The 26,607-nt window shown below is 37.9% G+C and overlaps 1 protein-coding gene across 2 annotated transcripts in view; it reads left to right on the forward strand.

Annotated features, from left to right (window-relative positions):
• Positions 1–26,607, forward strand: part of SAR1B (secretion associated Ras related GTPase 1B) — a 236,847-nt gene that overhangs the window by 166,624 nt on the left and 43,616 nt on the right. For both annotated transcript variants that reach the window (XM_053717214.1, XM_053717213.1), the window contains one exon: positions 9,803–9,878. In XM_053717214.1, the coding sequence (XP_053573189.1) occupies positions 9,821–9,878 (58 nt within the window). In that variant the 5' untranslated portion in view covers positions 9,803–9,820. The remainder of the gene's footprint in view (positions 1–9,802; positions 9,879–26,607) is intronic.

Genomic DNA, 26,607 nt, shown 5'->3' on the forward strand with positions numbered 1-26,607 from the left:
ACCGGGCAAAGAGCACAGCTGCTCGCACGCGCACCCCTGCAACCAGCAGCGCGCGGACGAGAGAGAGAGAGAGAGAGACAGAGGGGGAATGAGAGACAGAGGGGGAGGGAGAGAGAGACAGAGGGGAGAAAGAGAGAGACAGAGGGGAGGGATAGAGAAAAAGAGGGGAGGGATAGAGAGACAGAGGGGGAGGGATAGAGAGACAGAGGGGGAGGGATAGAGAGACAGAGGGGGAGGGAGAGAGAGACAGAGGGGGAGGGAGAGAGAGACAGAGGGGGAGGGAGAGAGAGACAGAGGGGAGAGAGAGAGAGAGAGAGAGAGAGAGAGAGAAGAGAAAGACAGAGGGGAGAGAGATACAGAGGGGAGAGAGACAGAGGGGGGAATGAGAGACAGAGGGGAAGGATAGAGAGACAGAGGGGAGGGAAGGGATAGAGAGAGAGGGGAGAGAGAGAGACAGAGGGGAGAGAGAGAAAGACAGAGAGGAGAGAGAGACAGAGGGGGAATGAGAGACAGAGGGGGAGGGAGAGAGAGACAGAGGGGAGAAAGAGAGAGACAGAGGGGAGGGATAGAGAAAAAGAGGGGAGGGATAGAGAGACAGAGGGGGAGGGATAGAGAGACAGAGGGGGAGGGATAGAGAGACAGAGGGGGAGGGAGAGAGAGACAGAGGGGGAGGGAGAGAGAGACAGAGGGGGAGGGAGAGAGAGACAGAGGGGGAGGGAGAGAGAGACAGAGGGGAGAGAGAGAGAGACAGAGGGGAGAGAGAGAGAGAGACAGAGGGGAGAAAGAGAGAGACAGAGGGGAGAAAGAGAGAGAAAAAGACAGAGGGGAGAGAGAGAGAGAGAAAAAGACAGAGGGGAGAGAGAGAGAGAGAGAGAGAGAGAGACAGAGGGGAGAGAGACAGAGGGGAGAGAGAGAGACAGAGGGGAGAGAGAGAGAGAGAGAGAGAGAGAGAGAGAGATCAATAACACAACACGGCCCGTGTGAACGGGCTTTAGGACTAGTTTCAAATAATTTAAGAACAGGTTAATTGTGCAGAAAAAAACATTTTAGAGACGTCTTTCCATTTGTACATAATCTTTGAGATTATAAACAGTATATTAAAATGATTTATTTACTATTTACATTGGGCTAAATTACAAGTGGAACACAATCAACAGCTCAGGGTGTATTAGCTTGTATTTGGTCTTGCAGTAATTATAAGGCACAATCTTGTATTACAATCCAAAATACCACTGTCAAATATAGCTCTTTTTGAGAATTGACGTAAATCATTCTTATTAATAGTTTATCACAAAAGTACATGAAGAACTCCGCTACTTGAGCACCATCTGCTTAGTGCACTCTTGGCTTTATGCACAATTGGCTTAGAGCTAGGGCAATATCCAACATGAACTTTACTGTGTGCCCCTATTATATTATTACTATTGTTTATTTATGCAGCACTATACAAAGGTACATTACGACCATAAGGGTACAATGCAATAAAAAAACTTACAATGAGACATTGGGGTAGATTTACTAACGGTTGAGCGGACATGATTCGCTGGAGCAAATCATGCCCGCTCGACCTCGCTAAATGCCGACATTTGTAGTGAAATGCTTGTGCAATGCCGCCCCCTGCTCACGCGCAGCCAATCGGCCACTAGCAGGGGCCGTTAATCATCCCGACAGTATCGGATCAGGATGATTTCAGTGGCGGAGAAGTTAAGGAGCAGCGGTCTTACGACTTCTGCTTCTTAACTTCCATTTCTGGTGGACCAGAAACGATGGGGTGTCGATGCAGTATCCGCTGCTTGTTAAATCGCCCCCCATTATGTAAGACTATACAATGCACATTACTACATTTACATTGGCAGATGTAAACAAAAGGAGAGAAGCGCCCTGCCCTTGAGCACAATAAGTTGTATATGCACTTTATACAAAGTGAGCTACAGTTAGAGAGGCTCTCCAGCTTACCATCTGAAGGGAAACAAATGATCACACAACAGGAGAGGGGGTCTAATATATGAGTGATATAGTGCACCTGCGTCATTTACAACCTTTAGTGCGCCCTAGACTATGTTCGAGCTATAAAAAATAACTTTTGATTAAATATGAGCTTAAAAATTAGAAGTCCTAATTTTTGTCCTTGAGCAAAGTTAATGCATCACAGCAGTAATATTTTTGTGCTCCATTTGTAATCTATAATGGACAATACATTATTTAACCAAAGTATATAATATTATTTATGATATATTAAGGCTTGATACATTTGGTTTTTAATTATTTCATTTTTTTTCATTGAATTTTTCATTTCAAAATGAATCATACAGCGTGAGATCCATAATCCTTATAGTTTGTTTGATTTCCCCCCCTGTTCTTTGTGTCTATTATTTAGGTCCATATATTAGTGATGTGCATACAGTAAAAAAAAAACATAATATGACAGTACACTTACATAAACACTGTACAGCATGTAATCTGTGCAGCTTGTAGTAAAAGTATTAGATTTAAAAAAAAATAAAAAAAAAATTCTTTGCTTTTTAAAGGGATTTGAAACCCAAATTTTTTTTATTACAATTAAGATAGAGCATGAAATTTTAAAAAACTTTCTGATTTACTTCTATTATCAATTTTTTGTTCTCTTGGCATCTGTTGTTGAAAACCAGATATATAGCAGGCCCATTTTGGGAGCACTATATGGCAGCAGTTTTGCAAGAATGTTATCCATTTACAAGAGCACTAGATGACGTCATTTAAAGGAACCGTCATTCGTCGTGTAGTCGTCGGTCTGGATGGATGCTCCGCGTCGGCTGGCTTCAAGATGGACCCGCTCCGCTCCGGATGGATGAAGATAGAAGATGCCGCCTGGATGAAGACTTCTGCCCGTCTGGAGGTCCTCTTCTGCCTGGATCGGATGAAGACTTCTGCCCCTCTGGGGACCACTTGTGCCAGGCTGGGTGAAGACGTCTCACGGTAGGGTGATCTTCAAGGGGTTAGTGTAAGGTTTTATTAAGGGGGGATTGGGTGGGTTTTAGAGTAGGGTTGGGTGTGTGGGTGGTGGGTTTTAATGTTGGGGGGTATTGTCTTTTTTTTTACAGGTAAAAGAGCTGATTACTTTGGGGCAATGCCCCGCAAAAAGCCCTTTTAACGGCTATTTGTAATTTAGTATAGGGAAGGGATTTTTATTATTTTGGAGGCTTTTTTATTTTATTAGGGGGATTAGATTAGGTGTAATTAGTTTAAAATTCTTGTAATTATTTTATTTTTTTTCTGTAATTTAGTGGGGGGGGGGGTTCCGTACTTTAGTTTATTTTATTTAATTGTAGTTAATTGTAGGTAATTTAGTAAATTAATTTAATGATAGTGTAGTGTTAGATTTAATTGTAACTTAGGTTAGGATTTATTTTACAGGTACTTTTGTATTTATTTTAGCTAGGTAGTTATTAGATTGTTAATAACTATTTAATAACTATTCTACCTAGTTAAAATAAATACAAAGTTGCCTGTAAAATAAAAATAAATCCTAAGCTAGCTACAATGTAACTATTAGTTATATTGTAGCTATCTTAGGGTTTATTTTATCGGTAAGTATTTAGTTTTAAATAGGAATAATTTAGTTAATGATAGTTATTTTATTTCGTTTTATTTAAATTATATTTAAGTTAGGGGGGGTTAGACTTAGGGTTAGACTTAGGTTTAGGGGTTAATAAATTTAATATAGTAGCGGCGACGTTGGGGGTGGCAGATTAGGGGTTAATAAATGTAGGTAGGTGTCGGCGATGTTAGGGACGGCAGATTAGGGGTTAATAAAATTTAACTAGTGTTTGCGAGGCGGGAGTGCGGCGGTTTAGGGGTTAATATATTTATTAAAGTGGCGGCGATGTCCGGTCAGCAGATTAGGGATTAAAAACTTTATTTAAGTATTTGCGATGTGGGGGGGGGGGGCTCGGTTTAGGGGTTAATTGGTAGTTTATGGGTGTTAGTGTACTTTTTAGCACTTTAGTTAAGAGTTTTATGTTACAGCGTTAGCCCATAAAACTCTTAACTACTGACTTCTAAATGTGGTAGGAGTCTTGACAGGAGAGGGTCTACCGCTCACTTCTTCCAAGACTCGTAATACCGGCGTTAGGCAAGTCCCATTGAAAAGATAGGATACGCAATTTACGTAAGGGGATTTGCAGTAAGCTCGAGTCGCAGAAAAAAGTGAGCAGTACACCTGTACCTGCCAGACTCGTAATACCAGCAGGCATTGAAAAGCAGTGTTGGGACCACTCAACGCTGCTTTTTAAGGCTAACGCAAGACTCGCAATCTAGCAGGATAATAGGAGTAAATTAGAAAGTTGCTTAAAATTGCATGCTCTATATGAATCATGAAATTTTAACTTTGACTAGACTATCCCTTTAAGACATTAATGAATCAAGGACAGGAGGCCTCATTATTTTGTCAGTATGCCTCTCAAAAAGGCATGGTCCCTTTGTTTACATCTTTCTCTTATTCATTGAACTTGTAGCAGGTATTTTTTTTTTGTCAGTTGTGACTCATTAATGAGAGTAGAAACACATGGATTCATAGTGACTCACTGTGTGAGGATTACCTTGTCCCATTTGTAATCTGACCCTGCCTGCTGCGTCACTAACTCTTTGAGAAGCAAGTAAAGGCATTCTGGGATGGGCATTTTGCAACAAGTGAAACTGCTTACGTGTACTGTCAGATGTTTGAACGTTCTTGACCTTTGACTAAAATTTGCTTCATATGCATTTCTCTGAAGTGCTTTACATATTGAGTTAGCTGTGCTTCCATTTAAGTTTTATCTCACAAGTAATGTGATTGAAATATATATTGCTATAAGTTTTACAACAAGTAGAAAAAAGTCTTTTTCTGAGGTTACTTTGCGGCATATGCTATTTCATACTCACATATTTATATATGGGGGCATATTTATCAAAGCGTTAATCTGCTCTCTAGACATCATTGACGCAGATTCACATACGATCCCCTTATTTATTAAAAAAAAACATCAAAAACACACTCGTCAAGTACAGCGAGATGAGCATCGAACTGTTGTTAACTAACAGTCATCGATGACGCGGTTATTCGGGTTTTCCCCAACTTTATTTATAACATTTCATTACTGCCCATGAACAAGCACATTTCTCCAAAGCTAATCTTTTATTTTCCATCTGTTAATGTCCAATAAATAGATAGATTTATTCCTCAACAAACAATATCTCATAGAAAGTTATTTTTATATTTATTTGTTATATGATACTTTCACATAAATTAATGTGTATTTGTATTTCTAGAAGTCATGATATGCTTTTATCTCATGTTTTTTTCATAAATGATTATTAATGCTAGATTTTTTACATATATCTTTGCACATACTTGTGTGTGTATATATATATATATATATATATATATATATATATGTGTGTGTGTGTGTGTGTGTTATGTCAGAAATCTTTTGCAAACATATTTACATGTCCCTAAGTTCATTTGTTTGTTCTAAACAATGTTGTCTGTCATATCTCTGTGTTTATTTATACCACTATATGTATAATAATAGTGTAAATGTATTATTATTCTGAGCAGGAATAATTGCGAATATAGCATGTAATCAAGGTATCATATGTATTTATTTCCAATCAATGGACATTTTAAGAGCTGGGTGAGTTTTCTCTCTGTACCTGTGTACAGGTGTGCAATCTAGTTTTAAAAAAAAACACCCCTACACAGGTGTTATAAAATGGGCTGGCATATAAGATGACATTTCTTACTGAAAAAGAAATTCAAGAGAAGGAAGAAATACACTGAAAATAGCATGATAGTAAAGAGGTGATTTTAATTTCTGCTGTATCTGAATCATGACAGTTTAATGTTATGTGGGCTATCCCTTTGAGCTATCAGTTTAAGATTATATTGAATCAAACATCAATTTGAATTTTAAAATCATTGTCTAAAATATTACACTGTGTCCTAATGTCAGCATCAATGTTTATATTTAATACTAATTTCACATATACATACTTTCAAAGTATAATACACAATGTAATAAATGGCACATACAAGTTCTGATGAGTGATCAATGACACAAGTATCGAGCAATTTGATTCATTAGTGATAGTTTATAATGTATATTTGAATCAGATTGACTGATGTTATTATGCATATTAGTGGTTCCAAAATTCACTAGTGTGTGGGTTGTATAGGAGTTTGTGTCATAGTTGGTGCGAAAAGTGTTGCGTCAAAATTGGTGCGAAGTGGAGAGTGGGACTTGTATTACATGGCTTAAACATGGTGCACATAGATTTTTCACAAAAAGTAAAAAGTAAGTTAGATTTATTATGTTATGTATTTCATTTTTATCTTTATATCTATTAGTGGGACAAGTTTGGGGCAAAACTTTTCAACAAATTTGGAGAAATAATATTGTCCCCTTGCTTTGTAATGAGAGACACATTTGTAACATAATCCATAAGCAGTAATGTATTTTTCATTTTTATCCCTATATCTACTAGTGCACCAAATGTGGAGCAATAATATTGTTTGATTTAGAAAGGGTATACAATTTTAATAGAGTTTCTAATTTACTTTTATTATGTAATATACTTCATTCTCTTGCAGTATCGAACATAAGCTTTCTGTGTTTTCAGACTCCCATTGATTTATATGGCACCCGCAGCCTCAAGGGTAGTGGATTGAAAACTAGGTATGCTGTGTCGGAATAGACGAGAGCGTACCTGTTAAATGTTTGATAAATTTGGAAAAGGGTCAAATAGAGTCGAATGTAAATTTGAAAAATCTGTAATGACGCAAGCATCGATCTGCGTCGGATAGAGATAGCGGGAGTGTATTTTATGTCACAAATTTCAACATTTGACGATCTTGACGCTTTGATAACTACGGCGGATCAAACTCGCGACAAATACAATGCGGGATTCAATCGTATTTTCAAATGACGCTTTGATAAATAAGGCCCATGATCACTATCTACAAATACAGTGTGACTATCTTTTTATCTATTTATCTATCTATCTAACTTTCTGACTGTCTGTCATTTGACATTTTTTATTTAAGGCCTGTAAAATGATTGGGATTTCACAATTTTTCTATATGTAAATTAACTAAAGTAATTTGAACTGAGAAATCCTGAAATTCTCAAGGTTTTAGACACCACTAATTATTTTATGGTACATGTATTTTTTTTGTTCATGTCTAAAAAAAACAACCCATTTATTACAGGGAATATATTCTTACATATTATTATGGAAAGTTTGGAATCATAATTTAACTTATGATATTATTCGTGGCCCTAACATGCAGATAATAAAAATAATAATAAATGTATGAATAAATAAATAGATAATAACTTAATAAAACAATAAACCTAAATAATTTCCACCCTAATGATTAGCTTATTTTGATTCCAAATAGAGAGCTTAAAATGTGTAAATATGGTTTATACCCATGGGCGTCCGCAGAAATTTTTCTGTAGGGGCAAAAAAATGAAATATGCCCAGACAATATATAGTTTACTAGTACACTATACAATTTGGAGTGACTATTTACTAAACTTTAATACACTTTTTTTTCCTTTGGACGTAATAAATGAATCTCTTTATCCAGACTCCTAATAAATGAAAATAGAAGACACATATAGTTGTATTTATTAATTTATTTAGGGCTAGATTATGAGTGGCACAGTAACTGTTGCATGCAAGCAATATATATGTGTATATACAGGTATGTATTTACAGATATTTAAACATATAAATACATATGTATACATATATAGACATATGTAAATATAAGTGCATTGGAGCTCATTGCAGTCAAATAGATGGAAACATATAAAACCAGATTTATGCAATATTTATATATTCATACATAGAGAAATATGTTCTAAGTCTGTATATATATCTATATCTATATATAATTATGTGTGTATATATAAATATATATATATATATATATATATATATATATATATACTGTACATAGGTATAGATATATATTGCACCAAAATACCATCAGATATATGTAGAAATATGTATTTATGAATAAATAGAACATATTCTGCTATATGAAGAATGTTGGAATGTGAACTATTGATATTTTTATGTCGGGTTAGCACACTTGAGAAAATGCGATTGGGTTTGCGCTCGAGTAGGGTGTTTGTTTGTTTTTCACTTCTCGCTCATTGAAGTTTATGGGGTAATACGGTAATGCGGTTGCGATATTCTAACCGGCTTTTTGAGGGCGTCAGGTTAGCGTGTGAGCAAAAACTTTTACTTTCAACTTGTACTATGCACAGTATTGCATTATACAGTTATAAAAAAAAACCCACAATCAAACTGAAACACAAAGACCAGAGGCGTAGCTAGAAATCTCAGGGCCCGGTGCAAGAATCCATAAAGGCCCCCACCCCCCCAAATAAAAACACTTCCTTGGCTTCTCAGCCGCCTCACTCTCTTAGCCTCCCCTCCTTTACACAGCCCCCTTTTCACCCTCTCAGCTTCCTCACACACACACACAGCCCCACCTCACAAAGCCTCCTTCTCACCTTCTCATCCCCCCTCACAACCAGGAAGCTCCAGTTAGCTACCTCTCACAATCCCCTTCTCACACTCTTAGCCTCCCTGACACATGGCCCCCTCCTCACACTCTCAGCCCCCCATTCCTTCACACACAGTCCTCTGCTAATTCTCGCAGCCTCCCTCTCCCTCACACAGTCCCCATGCATCCTTCACATGCATCACATACACCCTTCTCACCTTCTTACACACCCTCTTTACACTCTCAGCCTCCTTCACACAGCTCAAATCTTACCCTCACACAGAGCCCCTCTTTACCCTCTTATCATATCTCCCTCTCAACCCCCCTCTCCATCACACACTGCCCCCTCCTTACTCTATTAGCCTTTCTCCATGACAGATAACATTCTCCTCACCTTCCCTCGCTCACACACAGTTTAACAGTATGAGCAAAAATGTTGACCTGTGCAACACACTCACTCTCATACTTTCTCAAACATAGGGCTCAATTTATCAAGTCCTTCACCTGCCTACGACTGAGTTCCATCGTTTAAGGCTTGCCTGAAACGGTAGTTAAGAAGCAATGGTCATAAGACCACTGCTCCTTAACCATCTGCCACCTTTTAGGTGGCGGATTGAAATAATACCGATCCGATCGGGATGATTGACAGCCCCTGCTATTGGCCAATTGGCCACCAGTGAGCAGGGGGTGGCATTGCACAAAAAAAACTGTCAAAATAAACTGAGATAAGAGGCAGCCTTCAAGGGCTTAGAAATTAGCATATAAGTCTACCTAGGTTTTGTTTTTAACAAAGAATTCCAAGAGAACAAAGCAAATTTGATGAAAAAAAGTTAATTGGAAAGTTGATTAAAATTGCATGCCCTATCTGAATCATGAAAGTTTAATTGTGACTAGAAGTTTAATTGTGACTAGACTGTTTCTTTAAATCCATCAGAGAACTAACGTGAAAATGATATGTTTCTTGCTTGTGTTAGCTGAGACCCTGCTTCTCATAAGACGACTGCAAAACAAGTTACTTGTACAGTGTTAAAGTGTTTATAGCTTTTTGGCATGTGTGAAACCACATTAAGAACTTAAAATAAGCAAGGCAGTCACCGTTAGCACATAGCAAGGAGATAATTGAAGATAATGTGCTTCTAGAGAGCTCTTTGCCCTGATAATAAAGAGCTTACTTAGATTATTTTTCTGCTGTTATGACTTTTATATTACTGGAGGAACCGAAACTATAATCTGTAAACTTTACTAACCCTCTTCTTCTTCCAGACTTCCTACAGTCAAGCCATGTCGTTCATATTCAGTTGGATTTCAAGTGGGTTTACTAGCATTCTGCAATTTTTAGGTAAGATTGAAAATGTATGTAATTTCCTCTCATGAGCTTTTGTTGTTTGATAACAATGGTTATGTTTATGTCCAATATTTTTGTACCCACAATCTATTCACAGTATTACTGAGTAATATATGGAATAGGAACAAGATTGAGATAAAAAAGTGAATTTGTGGGTATTTAATGACAAAGCAAATACAGAGACAGTGCTTTTCAATTTTATTTCTTATATTTGATGTAATATAACCAGAATGGGCTAAGCCAATTAAAGTGACATAAAAGTAAAAGTAACTTGTAAGCTCATGACTGTACACGTTTGCTATAATGTGAATCAATTTTATACAGGAACCTGTAGAGAGAGTCTGCAGCAGGTAGTGCTCAGTGCCAACAGGGAACATCCACAGCTATGACTTCACTTACTAATACTATTACACTGTTTGGATATCTCCTATTCATACATGTATTTTCATTTTGTGTTTATACAGTCTTTATTAAACAGTGATTCTTGCTGTCAAATTCATTAGCTTAGTTCACCATAGAGTTTTACCACAGAGTGCATTCTAAAGCTCCCTCTGCAGGTTGCTTATATAATATTGCTACACACATTGCAGCCACATAGTGCTCAAGACGTGCACACTCCTAAGACTACTTCAGCATGCCCTTATTGAAAGGGGTCAGGTTGCAATCAATTAGATCATGAGAAAGAAATATATTTGCTCCTATATGTAAATTGAAAAATCGTGAAAGTATAATTTTTACTTCCATTTCCATTTAACCCCTTCACTACCGTGACGTTCAGAGAATACTTGCCCAAAATATTGGAGAATTTTTATAATTTTTGCTGTCACTCAATTTAAACAGAAATAGAGCCTTTTTTATTTACCTATCAAAACTATATATTTTATTTAGTAGATAACCCAAGGTATTGATCTAGGCCCATTATGTTATATTTCATGCCACTGTTTCGCTGCCAAATGCGATCATATTAAAAAAATTATTAACTGTTTCACAAACTTTAGGTTTCTCACTAAAATTATTTACATACTGCTTGTACATTCATAACACAAAAGGTTGTAAAAAGTTCTCTAGTATTCCCGTTGTTCAGAAATAGCAGACATGCACCATTGTTTTTTTGTAATTAGAAGGCTGATAATTCCAGCTGCACACAAAAACTTCTAATAGTCCCAGCTGGCAGGGCCGTCTTTAACACGGGCAAAAGAAGCAACTGCTCCGGGCCCAGTGTTTGTTGTGGGGCCCAAAGCAGTTGCCCCTTGAGCCCGCTCAGCAGGGGCAGACTTAGCCTCTCTGATATACACCCTAAAATGAGCTGCTGGCTGCTATAAAACTATTGATACGGTGTGGGGATGGGAGGAACAGGGGCCTTATGTGACACAGTCTGCGTGTGACACAGTCTCCCGCTTGGCTTTGCCGCTCCCCGATGGAGCCCTGACACTCACTCATCACTTCCTCCCAAAGTGAGTCCCTCCCTGTCCCAGCTTTCTATGAACGCAGCCGCGCGGGAAGAGTGAGAAAGGGAAGCAACGAACTGAGCGAGCTAAGGGACTCGGGAGGCAAGCAGTAGGCTAGCACTGCAGTCTGGTCAGGTGAGCAAAAACATCACCAGTGATGTAATTTAGATTTTAATGGTATCGGCTATTTGGCTGCTTTTTAGAGCAGCCAAATAGCCAATATCATTAAAATCAGTTTAACACCTTTACTCGCTCTATCAATCTTCCGATACCAGGCATACAGGGGGCAAGGTGTTCAGATGAGTCATGCCTAACCCAGATATATCTCGGGTCATGGTAGGTAACTGTTTTTCCTGTGGTTGATTCAGAGAAAGCTCCAAATTGGCTTCTGCATGCTGCTTGAAATCCATTCATTCGTATGCTGCCAGTCCATGCACAGAGAGTCACCAGTGATGTAATTTAGATTTTCAAGCCCATGGGTAAAGTTGTCGTTAGCCTCTTACTTCTCTCTTTCACGGTGAGACCTACAACTTCTCAGGAGGAGATTTCCCCCATTTGGCTCTCCCTGCTTTCATTCCCCTGGGTCTACAATGATAGACAGAACTGGCATGGGCTAAGGGTAACACTGAAGGCCGATATTTATTCAATCCTCTTTTAAGAATCTCAAAGTGATAACCCATTGGTTTGCATGTTTAATTTTGGATTCCTATCTCTGTGGAGCAATTTTATTTTATTTTAAGCCTCAGTTTATAGTAATGTTTAGATTTAAGAGCGCTGTTTTTTGTTATGTTCATACCATGTTTCATAATGGGCGATAAGAGACTTCTGTTTACATATGATTAATTTGCAATATAAAATATTTGTATTGTTTCAGAGGCTGCTGTTATACCTTCTGATGTATGGAATTATTTTGTCAATAAATGCTGCTTTTTAATGTTATATATTATAGCATTATAGCCTAGTTGTATTAAAAAAATAAAAATTTGTTTTTTGGGATTGTTGGGGTGGAGAGCGAAATTGCATGGGGGAGGCAGGTAAGAAAGTTTGTCCAGGGCCCAATCAATATTAAAGATGGCCCTGCCAGCTGGGAAGGGGTTAATTAGCTAGCTAGCAAGGGAAATATTTTTTATAGTGTAGGCATTACCCTTACACCTCTCACCAAACTGATCCCTCCCAAATAGCTCTCTTCCCTCTTCCCCCCTCCCCCCACTGGTCACCACCATCTTAAGTACTGGCAGATAGAATGCCAGTATGCAGTTGTAGGTTTTTTTTTATTATTATTTTGTTTGCCCTGTAGGTATCCCTCCTCATAGTATCCCACTGCCCTGATCTCTCCCAAACAGCTCTTTAAAACTCCCCCTCTCAATAGTAGCAGCCATATTAGGTAAAGGCAGCTGTCTGCTAGTACCTGTAAGTATTGTTACAATCACATCTGCCATTTAGTGCCGTTCATACGTGTGCGCACCTGAGCCTACCTACATATGGTCCTCAACAAAGGATACCAAGAGAATGAAGCAAATCTGCTACCTGCTCAGACCTAGTATTGCCTCACCACTTGTCTTAGTTGAATGTCCAACAGTGACCGGACTATTACTGCTTTGACCAGTCTTAACCTATTCACTGCTGTGGACTAATGCATACTTGGCCTCTGTGAACTCTGCTGCTTCATTTGTGACTGCAAGCCACTGTTACTCCCATGAGTTAGGGAGGATGAATAGTGACAGTGGTGTTGTGACAGCAGTTAAGGAATGAATTATAAAAGACAAATACAAAAAATGAAGGGAGGTATGTGGTGCTACACTACAGAAAAAAAATTGGGGTAGGGGCTTTAGCTAATGATTGCTGGAGTGGGGGAGGTGCGGGGACCACTACACTACAGAAAAAAAAAAAGTATTTATATACCGCTTTAAAAAGGGACACATAAAAAATACATATGTCAGGGTTCTTATGCTAAACATTTCTTTAAACAGGAGGAAGGGAATAGCGGCACTACCTATAGTAGTTCCCTAATTTTAATGATCGCTGGGTATTATTAATATTTATAACCATCAGCTATTAGTGAAGGGAGGAGGTGCTGTACACAGTTAATGTAAACAGGGATTAGTAATGTCAAGATGACATCACAAATAAACGTGTACCTATTAGCACTCAACTACTTATATTCAACAATGTAATATGTAATATTCAGTAAGCAAGAACTAGAAGGTCGGTTTAAAATGTAACTTTTAATAAATGTATATTAAAACAAAAGGTAACCCATATTAAAAACACAAATCCTGCATGCACCAACGCTACTAAAAAAGTATCGTTGTGTTGGATTGATATCTAGCTAGCCATTTACACAACTAATAATGATATTTGTTACTGATCTACTAGTAATTCACTGATCTACTGATAGTTAATTGTGTCGAGGAGGATATAATATTATATAGTAGACAGTATTACATCATCATTAGTGGAATTAATTACGTGTATTGTTTCCAACTATATAATTTGTAAGATTATTGACCGATAAGAAAAATGAGGAATTGTTTACCTCTAATATTGGAGCAAGAGTATAAAGATAAACATATATATATATATATATATATATATATATATATATATATATATATTGCGTTTTCAAAGAGCACACAATGTAGTAATGTTGGTTGTTAATACTGTCCTCAGGAGAGAGGAAGGAACGTACTTCTCAATGTTTATGATGACCACAAATAGTATGGAAATACCTAAGGTTAAATTAATTTAGCCTGTGTCATAGGACACTGCCCTATGGTAAATAAATTATTTAGTAAATCAAATAGTACCAGTATTGTACCAATAGGTATACTTTATTATTAGTGAATGATACCGGTGCTATGCTTACAAGAAGGGGAAACCCCCCTTCTTTATCAGAAATATGTTCCCCAATTAAGTGGATTCAAATCACTAGGGGGCTAATAGAATACCATAGGTTGTACTGAGGTGATACATCAACATGAGTGTGCTAGGGTGTATAGCTGAAAAGCTGTCTAATAGTTAACTGGGATTCAAACTTATATTAATCTGAATTTATAATGAGTGGCTATTCCACTGACTTAAAAATTGTCCACAATTGATACATATATAATAGGAGGTAAATAACTACAATATTCTAGAGGTTGCGCTAGTGTCACAGGATATTGTCCGCTACTAATTACGGAATGAAAATGGTGATGCGGGTTAAACCTATCTTATTATTTTACATAGGTTGTTAAACTTAGTGAAATAGGTTATTATTTATTGTGAAGCCGTAGCTCCCTTTAAAGGGACGTGAAAGCCAATTTTTTTCTTTCGTGATTTAGAAAGAGCATGTCATTTTAAACAACTTTCTAATTTACTTCTATTATCTAATTTGCTTCATTCTCTTGATATCACTTGCTGAAAAGCATATCTAGATATGCTCAGTAGCTGCTGATTGGTTGCTGCACCTAGAGGCCTTGTGTGATTGGCTCACACATGTGCATTGCTATTTCTTCAACAAATGATATCTAAAGAATTGAGCAAATTAGATAATAGAAGTAAATTGGAAAGTTGTTTAAAATTGCATGCCCTATCTGAATCATGAAAGTTTAATTTTGACTAGACTGTCCCTTTAAGTCAGATGCGGCTAAATCACTAACAGCGAGATTCTGAGTTTTGCGGTAACAGGGGTGCGTTGCTAACAAACAGTTTCAGCTCACCGCTCACCTACAGACAACGCTGGCATTACGGGTTTTTTCAACCCGGCGTTAGCCTCTAAAAAGGGAGCGGAGAGCAACATTTAGCTCCACATCTCACTGTAATACCAGCGCTGCTTACGGTAGCGGTGAGCTGGCTAAACGTGCTTGTGCATGATTTCCCCATAGGAATCAATGGGGAAGAATCTGCTGAAAAAAAACCTAACAACTGCAAAAAAGCAGTCTTCAGCTCCTAACGCAGCCCCATTGATTCCTATGGGGAAAGTAAATTTATGTCTACACCTAACACCCTAACATGAACCCCGAGTCTAAACACCCCTAATCTTACACTTATTAACCCCTAATCTGCTGCCCCCAACATCGCCGACACCTGCATAATATTATTAACCCCTAATCTGCAGCTCCGGACACCGCCGCCACCTACATTATACTAATGAACCCCTAATCTGCTGCCCCCAACATCGCTGAACCCTACATTTTATTTATTAACCCCTAATATGCCTTCCCCAATGTCACCGCCACCTACCTACACTTATTAACCCCTAATCTACCACCCCCAACATCGCCGCCACTATAATAAATATATTAACCCCTAAACCTAAGTCTAACCCTAACCCCCCCTAACTTAAATATAATTTAAAATAATCTAAATAAAATTACTACAATTAAATTAATTATTCCTATTTAAAACTAAAAACCTGTAAAATAAACCCTAACACCTAGATTTAGAGTTTTGTCGGTAAAGACCCGTGGTGCTAACAAGGTTTTTTTTCCAGCGCACCCTTAAGACAACGCTGGTATTTAGAGTTGTCTGAATGGCTGCGTTAGCCTCAGAAAAGGGAGCGTGGAGCATAATTTAGCTCCACTTCAACCCTCAATACCAGCGTTGCCTATGGTAGCGGTAAGCTGGAAAAACGTGCTTGTGCACAATATCCCCATAGGAAACAATAGGGCTGAGCTGGCTGAAAAAAAACCTAACACCTGCAAAAAAGCAGCGTTCAGCTCCTAACGCAGCCCCATTGTTTCCTATGGGGAAATATTCTCTAAGTCTACACCTAACACCCTAACATGAACCCCGAGTCTAAACACCCCTAACCTTACACTTATTAACCCCTAATCTGACGCCCCCGCTACAGGACTTCTCTCGTGCGGCACCAACCTTCTGGAACGCACTTCCTCGAGATGTCAGACTTGCCCCTAACATCTCCTCCTTTAAACGTTCCCTAAAGACCTTTCTGTTCAGGGAAGCTTATCACCCAACTTATTAACAAACTAACCAATTAACAGTTGCCCTCTATCTCCTCACTAATATCATTCTCACCTCTGCAGTCCCCACCTCCTGTTTCCAATCCTCCTACCCATCTAGATTGTAAGTTCCCACGGGAACAGGGCCCTCAATTCCCCCTGTATTTGTCTGTAAAATTTTGTGTCTTATCGTATTGTTTCTCCACTGTACTGTTATCCTTGTACCCATGGGCAGCGCTGCGGAATCTGTTGGCGCTTTATAAATAAAGAATAATAATAATAATAATATTAACCCCTAATCTGCCGGTCCAGACACCGCCGCAACCTACATTATAGCTATGAACTCTTAATCTACTGCCCCTAACATCGCCGACACCTATATTATATTTATTATCCCCTAATCTGCCCCCCCAACCGTTGCCGCCACCTACCTACACTTATTAACCCCTAATCTGCCGACCGGACCTCGCAGCCACTATAATAAATGTATTAACCCTAAACCGCCACACTCCCACCTCGCAAACACTATAATATATTGTATTAACCCCTAATCTGCCCTCCCTAACATCGCCGCCACCTACCTACAAATATTAACCCCTAATCTCCCGCCTGCAACGTCGCCGCTACTATAATAAATGTATTAACCCCTAAACCTAAGTCCAACCCTAACGCTAACACCCCCTAACTTAAATATCATTTAAATAAAACAAACTAAATTTACTATAATTAAATAAATTATTCCTATTTAAAACTAAATACTTACCTATAAAATAAACCCTAATATAGCTACAATATAACTAATAGTTACATTGTAGCTATTTTATGATTTATATTTATTTTACAGACAAGTTTGTATTTATTTTAACTAGGTACAATAGCTATTAAATAGTTAATAACTATTTAATAGCTACCTAGTTAAAATAATTACAAAATTACCTGTAAAATAAATCCTAACCTAAGTTACAATTAAACCTAACACTACACTATCAATAAATTAATTAAATTACCTACAATTAGCTAAACTAAAATACAATTAAATAAACTAATCTATAATAAAAAAATTAAAAAAAAACACTAAATTACAGAAAATCGCATTTTCTGGTCAATCCGATTGGCTGATTGGATCAGGGGGTTAGTGTTAGGTTTATTTAAGGGGGGGTTGGGTGGGTTAGAGTAGGGGTATTTGGGTGGTGGGTTTTAATGTTGGGGGGTATTGTATTTTTATTTACAGGTAAAAGAGCTGATCACTTTGGGGCAATGCCCCGCAAAAGGCCCTTTTAAGGGCTGGTAAAAGAGCTGGTTACTTTTTAATTTAGAATAGGGTAGGGCATTTTATTATTTTGGGGGGCTTTTTAATTTTATTAGGGGGCTTAGATTAGGTGTAATTAGTTTAAACTTCTTGTAAAAAAAATTTATTTTCTGTAATTTAGTGTTTGTTTTTGTATTATACATTAGTTTATTTAATTGTATTTTAGTTTAGCTAATTGTATGTAATTTATTTAAAGGGACAGTCTACACCAGAATTATTATTGTTTTAAAAGATAGATAATCCCTTTATTACCCATTCCCCAGTTTTGCATAATCAACACAGTTATAATAATATACTTTTAACCTCTGTGATTATCTTGTATCTAAGCCTCTGCAAACTGCCCCTTTTTCAGTTCTTTTAACAGACTTGCAGTCTAGCCAATCAGTGCCTGCTCCCAGATAACTTCACGTGCACGAGCACAGCGTTATCTATATGAAATACGTGAACTAACACCCTCTAGTGGTGAAAAACTGTTAAAATGCAATCTGAAAAGAGGTGGGCTTCAAGGTCTAAGAAATTAGCATATGAACCTCCTAGGTTAAGCTTTCAACTAAGAATACCAAGAGAACAAAGCAAAATTGGTGATAAAAGTAAATTGGAAAATGGTTTAAAATTACATGCTCTATCTGAATCATGAAAGTTTATTTTGGCCTAGACTGTCCCTTTAATTAATTTATTGATAGTGTAGTGTTAGGTTTAATTGTAACTTAGGTTAGGATATATTTTACAGGTAATTTTGTAATTATTTTAACTAGGTAGCTATTAAATAATTATTAACTATTTAATAGCTATTGTACCTAGTTAAAATAAATACAAACTTGCCTGTAAAATAAATATAAATCCTAAAATAGCTACAATGTAACTATTAGTTATATTGTAGCAATATTAGGGTTTATTTTATAGGCAAGTATTTAGTTTTAAATAGGAATAATGTATTTAAATATAGTAAATTTATTTAGTTTAATTTAAATTATATTTAAATTATGGGGGTGTTAGGGTTAGACTTAGGTTTAGGGGTTAATAACTTTATTATAGTAGAGGTGATGTTGGGGGCGGCAGATTAGGGTTAATAAGTGTAGGTAGTTGGCGGCGACGGTTGGGGGAGGCAGATTAGGGGTTAATAAAATTTATTATAAGGTTTGCGAGGTTTAGGGGTTAATAAATGTTGTTATAGTGGCGGCGAGGTCCGGTCTGAGATTAGGGGTTTATAAGTGTTGGTAGGTGGCGGCGACGGTTGGGGGGGGGCAGATTAGGGGGTATTAAATATAATATAGGTGTCAGCGATGTTAGGGACAGCAGATTAGGGGTTCATAGAAATAATGTAGGTTGCGGCGGTGTCCGGAGCGGCAGATTAGGGGTTAAAAAAATATTATAGTTTGCGATGTGGGGGGACCTCAGTATAGGTTTTTTTTTTTGCGGCTGGAGTCTTGTCGGTAGTGGGTCTACCGCTCACTTCTTGCAAGACTCTAAATACCAGCATTAGGCAAATCCCATAGAAAAGATAGGATACGCAATTGACGTAAGGGGATCTGCGGTAGCCTCGAGTCGCGGAAAGAAAGTGAGAGGTAGACCCTTTCCTGCCTGACTCTAAATACCAGCGGGCGGTCAATAGCAGCGTTAGGACCCTTTAACGCTGCTTTTGACGGCTAACGCCAAACTCTAAATCTAGCCGTAAGATAGCTACAATATAACTAATAGTTACATTGTAGCTAGCTTAGGATTTATTTTTATTTTACAGGCAACTTTGTATTTATTTTAACTAGGTACAATAGTTATTAAATAGTTTATTAACTATTTACTAACTACCTAGATAAAATAAAGACAAATTTACCTGTAAAATAAATCCTTACCTAAATTACAATTACACCTAACACTACACTATAATTAAAATAATTTCCTAAATTAACTACAATTAAATTAAATAAATAAACTAAAGTACGGAAAAAAAACACTAAATTACACTACAACGCCGTAGCATAAAACTCTTAACTAAAGTGCTAAAAAGTACATTAACACCCATAAACGACCTATTAACCCCTAAACCGAGGCCCCCCACATCGCAAACACTTAAAAAAAAATGTAACCCCTAATCTGCCGAACCGGACATCGCCACCACTATAATAAATATATTAACCCCTAAACTGCCGCACTCCCGCCTCACAAACACTAGTTACATTTTATTAACCTCTAATCTGCCGTTCCTAACATCGCCGACACCTACCTACATTTATTAACCCCTAATCTTCCGCCCCCAACGTCGCCGCGACTATATTAAAGTTATTAACATCTAAATCTAAGTCTAACCCTAACCCCCCCAACTTAAATATAATTTAAATAAATCTAAATAAAATTCCTATCATTAACTAAATTATTCCTATTTAAAACTAAATACTTACCTATAAAATAAACCCTAAGCTAGCTACAATATAACTAATAGTTACATTGTAGCTAGCTTAGGGTTTATTTTTATTTTACAAGTTTGTATTTATTTTAACTAGGTAGAATAGTTATTAAATAGTTATTAACTATTTAATAACCACCTAGCTAAAATAAATACAAAAGTACCTGTAAAATAAAACCTAACCTAAGTTACAATTACACCTAACACTACCACCATAATTAAATTAATTCCCTAAATTAAATTAAATTATCTAAAGTACAAAAACAAACAAACACTAAATTACAGAAAATAATAAACAAATTACAAGATTTTTAAACTAATTACACCTAATCTATTCCCCCTAACAAAATTAAAAAGCCCCCCCAAAATAAAAAAAGCCCTACCCTACACTAAATTACAAATAGCCCTTAAAAGGGCCTTTTGCGGGGCATTGCCCCAAAGTAATCAGCCAATCGTAATTAAGGTAGGAAAAATCCTATTGGCTGATGCAATCAGGATTGAACTTCAATCCTATTGGCCGATCCAGTCAGCCAATAGGATTGAGCTGGCATTCTATTGGCTGTTCCAATAGACAGCTTTTCAGCTATACACCCTAGCACACTCATGTTGATGTATCACCTCAGTACAACCTATGGTATTCTATTAGCCCCCTAGTGATTGGAATCCACTTAATTGGGGAACATATTTCTGATATAGAAGGGGGGTTTCCCCTTCTTGTAAGCATAGCACCGGTATCATTCACTAATAATAAAGTATACCTATTGGTACAATACTAGTAATATTTGATTTACTAAATAATTTATTTACCATAGGGCAGTGTCCTATGACACAGGCTAAATTAATTTAACCTTAGGTATTTCCATACTATTTGTGGTCATCATAAACATGAAGTACGTTCCTTCCTCTCTCCTGAGGATTCCTTCCTCTCTCCTGAGGACAGTATTAACAACCAACATTACTACATTGTGTGCTCTTTGAAAACGCAACCATTTCTACACGCTTTTACACTAATATTAAATATAATAGTGGGAGATCAGCTATTCAACTATATAACGCTTCAACCAGTATGTTATAAATACGATATAGATATATATATATATATTTATATTTATACTCTTGCTCCAATATTAGAGGTAAACAATTCCTAATTTCTCCAACATAGGTGTGTCCGGTCCACGGCGTCATCCTTACTTGTGGGATATTCTCTTCCCCAACAGGAAATGGCAAAGAGCCCAGCAAAGCTGGTCACATGATCCCTCCTAGGCTCCGCCTTCCCCAGTCATTCTCTTTGCCGTTGTACAGGCAACATCTCCACGGAGATGGCTTAGAGTTTTTTGGTGGCCTCTCGTCAGAACTTCAAGGTTCCTTGCTACGGGTCCAGATCCAGGGATCCCAAGGCGACTCTAGTAGATGCACTAGTAGCACCTTGGACCTTCAAACTAGCTTATGTATTCCCGCCGTTTCCTCTCATCCCCAGGCTGGTAGCCAGGATCAATCAGGAGAGGGCATCGGTGATCTTGATAGCTCCTGCGTGGCCACGCAGGACTTGGTATGCAGACCTGGTGAATATGTCATCGGCTCCACCATGGAAGCTACCTTTGAGACGGGACCTTCTTGTTCAAGGTCCGTTCGAACATCCGAATCTGGTCTCACTCCAACTGACTGCTTGGAGATTGAACGCTTGATCTTATCAAAGCGAGGGTTCTCAGATTCTGTCATTGATACTCTTGTTCAGGCCAGAAAGCCTGTAACTAGAAAAATCTACCACAAAATATGGAAAAAATATATCTGTTGGTGTGAATCTAAAGGATTCCCTTGGGACAAGATAAAAATTCCTAAGATTCTATCCTTTCTTCAAGAAGGTTTGGAGAAAGGATTATCTGCAAGTTCCTTGAAGGGACAGATTTCTGCCTTGTCTGTGTTACTTCACAAAAAGCTGGCAGCTGTGCCAGATGTTCAAGCCTTTGTTCAGGCTCTGGTTAGAATCAAGCCTGTTTACAAACCTTTGACTCCTCCTTGGAGTCTCAATTTAGTTCTTTCAGTTCTTCAGGGGGTTCCGTTTGAACCCTTACATTCCGTTGATATTAAGTTATTATCTTGGAAAGTTTTGTTTTTGGTTGCAATTTCTTCTGCTAGAAGAGTTTCTGAATTATCTGCTCTGCAGTGTTCTCCTCCTTATCTGGTGTTCCATGCAGATAAGGTGGTTTTGCGTACTAAACCTGGTTTTCTTCCGAAAGTTGTTTCTAACAAAAACATTAACCAGGAGATAGTCGTGCCTTCTTTGTGTCCGAATCCAGTTTCAAAGAAGGAACGTTTGTTGCACAATTTGGACGTAGTTCGTGCTCTAAAATTCTATTTAGATGCTACAAAGGATTTTAGACAAACATCTTCCTTGTTTGTTGTTTATTCTGGTAAAAGGAGAGGTCAAAAAGCAACTTCTACCTCTCTCTCTTTTTGGCTTAAAAGCATCATCAGATTGGCTTACGAGACTGCCGGACGGCAGCCTCCTGAAAGAATCACAGCTCATTCCACTAGGGCTGTGGCTTCCACATGGGCCTTCAAGAACGAGGCTTCTGTTGATCAGATATGTAAGGCAGCGACTTGGTCTTCACTGCACACTTTTACTAAATTTTACAAATTTGATACTTTTGCTTCTTCTGAGGCTATTTTTGGGAGAAAGGTTTTGCAAGCCGTGGTGCCTTCCATCTAGGTGACCTGATTTGCTCCCTCCCTTCATCCGTGTCCTAAAGCTTTGGTATTGGTTCCCACAAGTAAGGATGACGCCGTGGACCGGACACACCTATGTTGGAGAAAACAGAATTTATGTTTACCTGATAAATTACTTTCTCCAACGGTGTGTCCGGTCCACGGCCCGCCCTGGTTTTTTAATCAGGTCTGATAATTTATTTTCTTTAACTACAGTCACCACGGTATCATATGATTTCTCCTATGCAAATTTTCCTCCTTTACGTCGGTCGAATGACTGGGGAAGGCGGAGCCTAGGAGGGATCATGTGACCAGCTTTGCTGGGCTCTTTGCCATTTCCTGTTGGGGAAGAGAATATCCCACAAGTAAGGATGACGCCGTGGACCGGACACACCGTTGGAGAAAGTAATTTATCAGGTAAACATAAATTCTGTTTTTTCTTATCGGTCAATAATCTTACAAATTATATAGTTGGAAACAATACACGTCATTAATTCCGCTAATGATTATGTAATACTGTCTATTATATAATATTATATCCTCCTCGACACAATTAACTATCAGTAGATCAGTGAATTACTAGTAGATCAGTAAAAAATATCATTATTAGTTGTGTAAGTGGCTAGCTAGATATCAATCCAACACAACGATACTTTTTTAGCAGCGCTGGTGCATGCATGATTTGTGTTTTTAATATGGGTCACCTTTTGTTTTAATATACATTTATTAAACATTACATTTTAAACCGACCTTCTATTTCTTGCTTACTGAATATTACATATTACATTGTTGAATATAAGTAGTTGAGTGCTAATATTTACACGTTTTTTGTGATTTCTTTAAACAGCCCTGACATGTATTTTTCATATATGTCCTTTTTTTAAGCAGCAATATAGTCACCCTATATTTGGGGGATCAGGGAGGTGAGAAAGTTGTGGAGGATCACTACTCAGTACAATGCAGAAAAATAAATAACTAATAATAATAATACTAATAATAATAATAAAAAAACTAAACTGCATAGTGGCATACTTTCTGCTAGTACATAAGATGGTGGTGACCAGTGGGGGTGAGGGAGGGAAGAGAGCTGTTTGAAAGGGATCTGAGGTGAGATTACATATATGGTGCAGGCTTCGGTGCTAGCGCTGAAACCCGCGCTGCCCGTAATTTCACCTTGCACATCGGGCTATTACCTATAGGGCGCCGGCAGTTCATAAAGTGCCGTAAGTCGGATAAACTAGCGATGTCCATAAATGAGCGTAAATATTAATTTCTGGAGTCGCTAGTAACTTACGGCACTTTAGAAACTGCCAGCGCCTAAGAAAAATAAAAAATATATAAAATCTCCCGTAACAGTCTAACGCCTCCCAAAAAAAAGGCAGACACGTAAAACCCCTATATCTACCATCAAACCCTCATCGGAACTAATAAAAGTATTAACCCTTAAACCGACAAACCCCCCACAACTCAATATGCCTTATTAAACTATTAACCCATATATCCACCATCAAATCCACACCACAAGTAATAATTAAACTATTAAACCCTATATCCGCCATCAAACCCACACTGCAGTAAACCTATTAAAGTATTAACCCCTAAATCCGCCAATCCCAACATCGCAAACATTACTTTAAAAAAAAAAAAACACTTCGTAAAAGAGCTAAATGCCCTTTTAAGGCCAATGCCCAAACAAATGCCCTTTTCAGGGCTATGGGTAGTATAGGTTTTTTAGTGTTAGGTTAATTTATTTTGGGGGGTTTGGTGGGTGGGGGGTTTTACTGTTAGGGGGGCTTAGACTATTTTGTTCTACAAAAGAGTTGTTTATCTTGGGACTGTCCCTTTAATTTATACTTAGTTTTTTTTATTTTTAAAGTAATGTTAAGTTTTTTATTTTAATAGTAACTATATAAGTATTTTGTAATTTAGGTAATTTGGGTTCATTTAGGGGGTGTTAGGTTAGGGGGCTTAGTAATGTAATTATTTATTTGCGTTGTGGGCTTCGGCGGTTTAGGGGTTAATACTTTAATAGTTTTATTGCGTTGTGGGCTTTGGCTGTTTAGTCATTAATACTTTAATAGGTTTATTGCGTTAGAAACATAGAAACATAGAATTTGACGGTAGATAACAACCAAAAAGGCCCATCAAGTCTACCCATATTACATGTTACTTTTTCCTTAGGATAGCCTTATGCATGTCCCAGGCATTTTTAAATTCCTTTACAGTCTTTGTGTTTACCACCTCAAATGGAAGTTTATTCCATGAATCCACCACCCTTTCTGTAAAAAAATGCTTCCTCAAATTTCTCCTGAATCTACTACCCTCTAGATTCAGGCTTTGGCGGTTTAGGGGATAATACTTTAATAGGTTTATCGCGTTGTGGGTTAATGTCGGATTAGGGGTTAATAGTTTTATTAGGTAGTTTGCGATGTTGGGGTTGGCGGATTTAGGGGTTAATACTTTAGTTATTACTTGCGATGTGGGTTTGATGGCGGATATAGGGGTTAATATACTTTATTAGTTATTGCGATGGGGGATTGCAGTTGACAGGTGGATAGATATTGCGCATGGGTTAGGTGTTAGTTTATATTTTCAGGCAGTTTCAGGAGTTACGGTGCTTCCATACTCAGTGCAAGGCTTGCTGAGGCTGCCTTTGTGTGGCGAGGTGAAAATGGAGTAAAATTTCTCCATTTTCGCCACGTAGGTCCTTGCGCTGAATATTGGATACCGATTTGCGATGCGGTCCCATGTTAGCTTATGGGAGTAAAATTTGCGGGCGATGTGTGAGATATACGTGCCGTAATTAAATGTGGCGCTGTATATTGGATACCAAAACCGCGTAAAAACCAGCGGCACCAGCTTTTACGGGCGACGCCGCATATGTAATGGCATACCAGATAGGGATCAGGGGGTGTAAGGTGTCAGGTCAGGGGCGAAACTACAGGGGATGCAGAGGTCGTTGACCTGCCACTGCCTTCACTGATATCATGTGAGTGTGACATAATGCTTCACTAGTGTCTCTGACTCTCTAAGGCTCTATTTTGTTTAAATGAAGTTATATCAAACATGCTATAAATTCTCCAGTATTTTGGGCAAGTGCTTCTCTTAAATTACCGGTGTCAAAGGGGTTAGTTGTCGCCAGTTAGGACTAACTCTAAATTAGTTTGTGCACTGATCTGAACAATCACTGTGAATCATGTAGCTGGTTTAGGCAATTTACAACATACTTACATTACAGAATTTGACTTTTAGCCTTTCTCAGGAATGTGGGACGGGAACAATTTTTACACAAAAGGAAATTTACAGTGAAATCAAGCAAAACCAATAATGAGTGTATAGTGCATGTTTATTTATTTTCATTAATTTAAAGGGATAGTAAACACCAAAAATGTTTTTGTTTTAAAATATAGATAATCCCTTTATTTACAATTCCCCAGGTTTGCATAACCAGCAAGGTTATAGAAATATACTTTTTATCTCTGCGATTACCTTGTATCTACGCTTCTGCAGACTGCCTCCTTATTTCAGATCTTTTGACAGATTTGCATTTCAGGCAATTAGTGCTGACTCTTAAATAACTTCACATGCATGAGCACAATGTTATTTATATGAAACACATGAACAAATGCCCTCTAGCTGTGAAAAACTGTTAAATGCATTCAGATAAGAGGCGGCCTTCAAGAGCTTAGTAATTAGCATATGAGCCTACCTAGGTTTAGCTTCAACTAAGAATACCAATAGAAAAAGCAAATTTGAGGATAAAAGTAAATTAGAAACTGCCAGATTACGAGTTTTGCATTATGAGTGGCTCGGTACTAACTTGAAAGTTATTTCCACCGCTCACCTTTAATAGCGCTGCTATTACAGGCTTTCCAAAAACCTGCGTTTGTGGGCAATATGGCAGCATTGAGCTCCA

This window comes from Bombina bombina, chromosome 6 (assembly GCF_027579735.1).
Source record: "Bombina bombina isolate aBomBom1 chromosome 6, aBomBom1.pri, whole genome shotgun sequence".
Classification (NCBI taxonomy): Eukaryota; Metazoa; Chordata; class Amphibia; order Anura; family Bombinatoridae; genus Bombina; species Bombina bombina.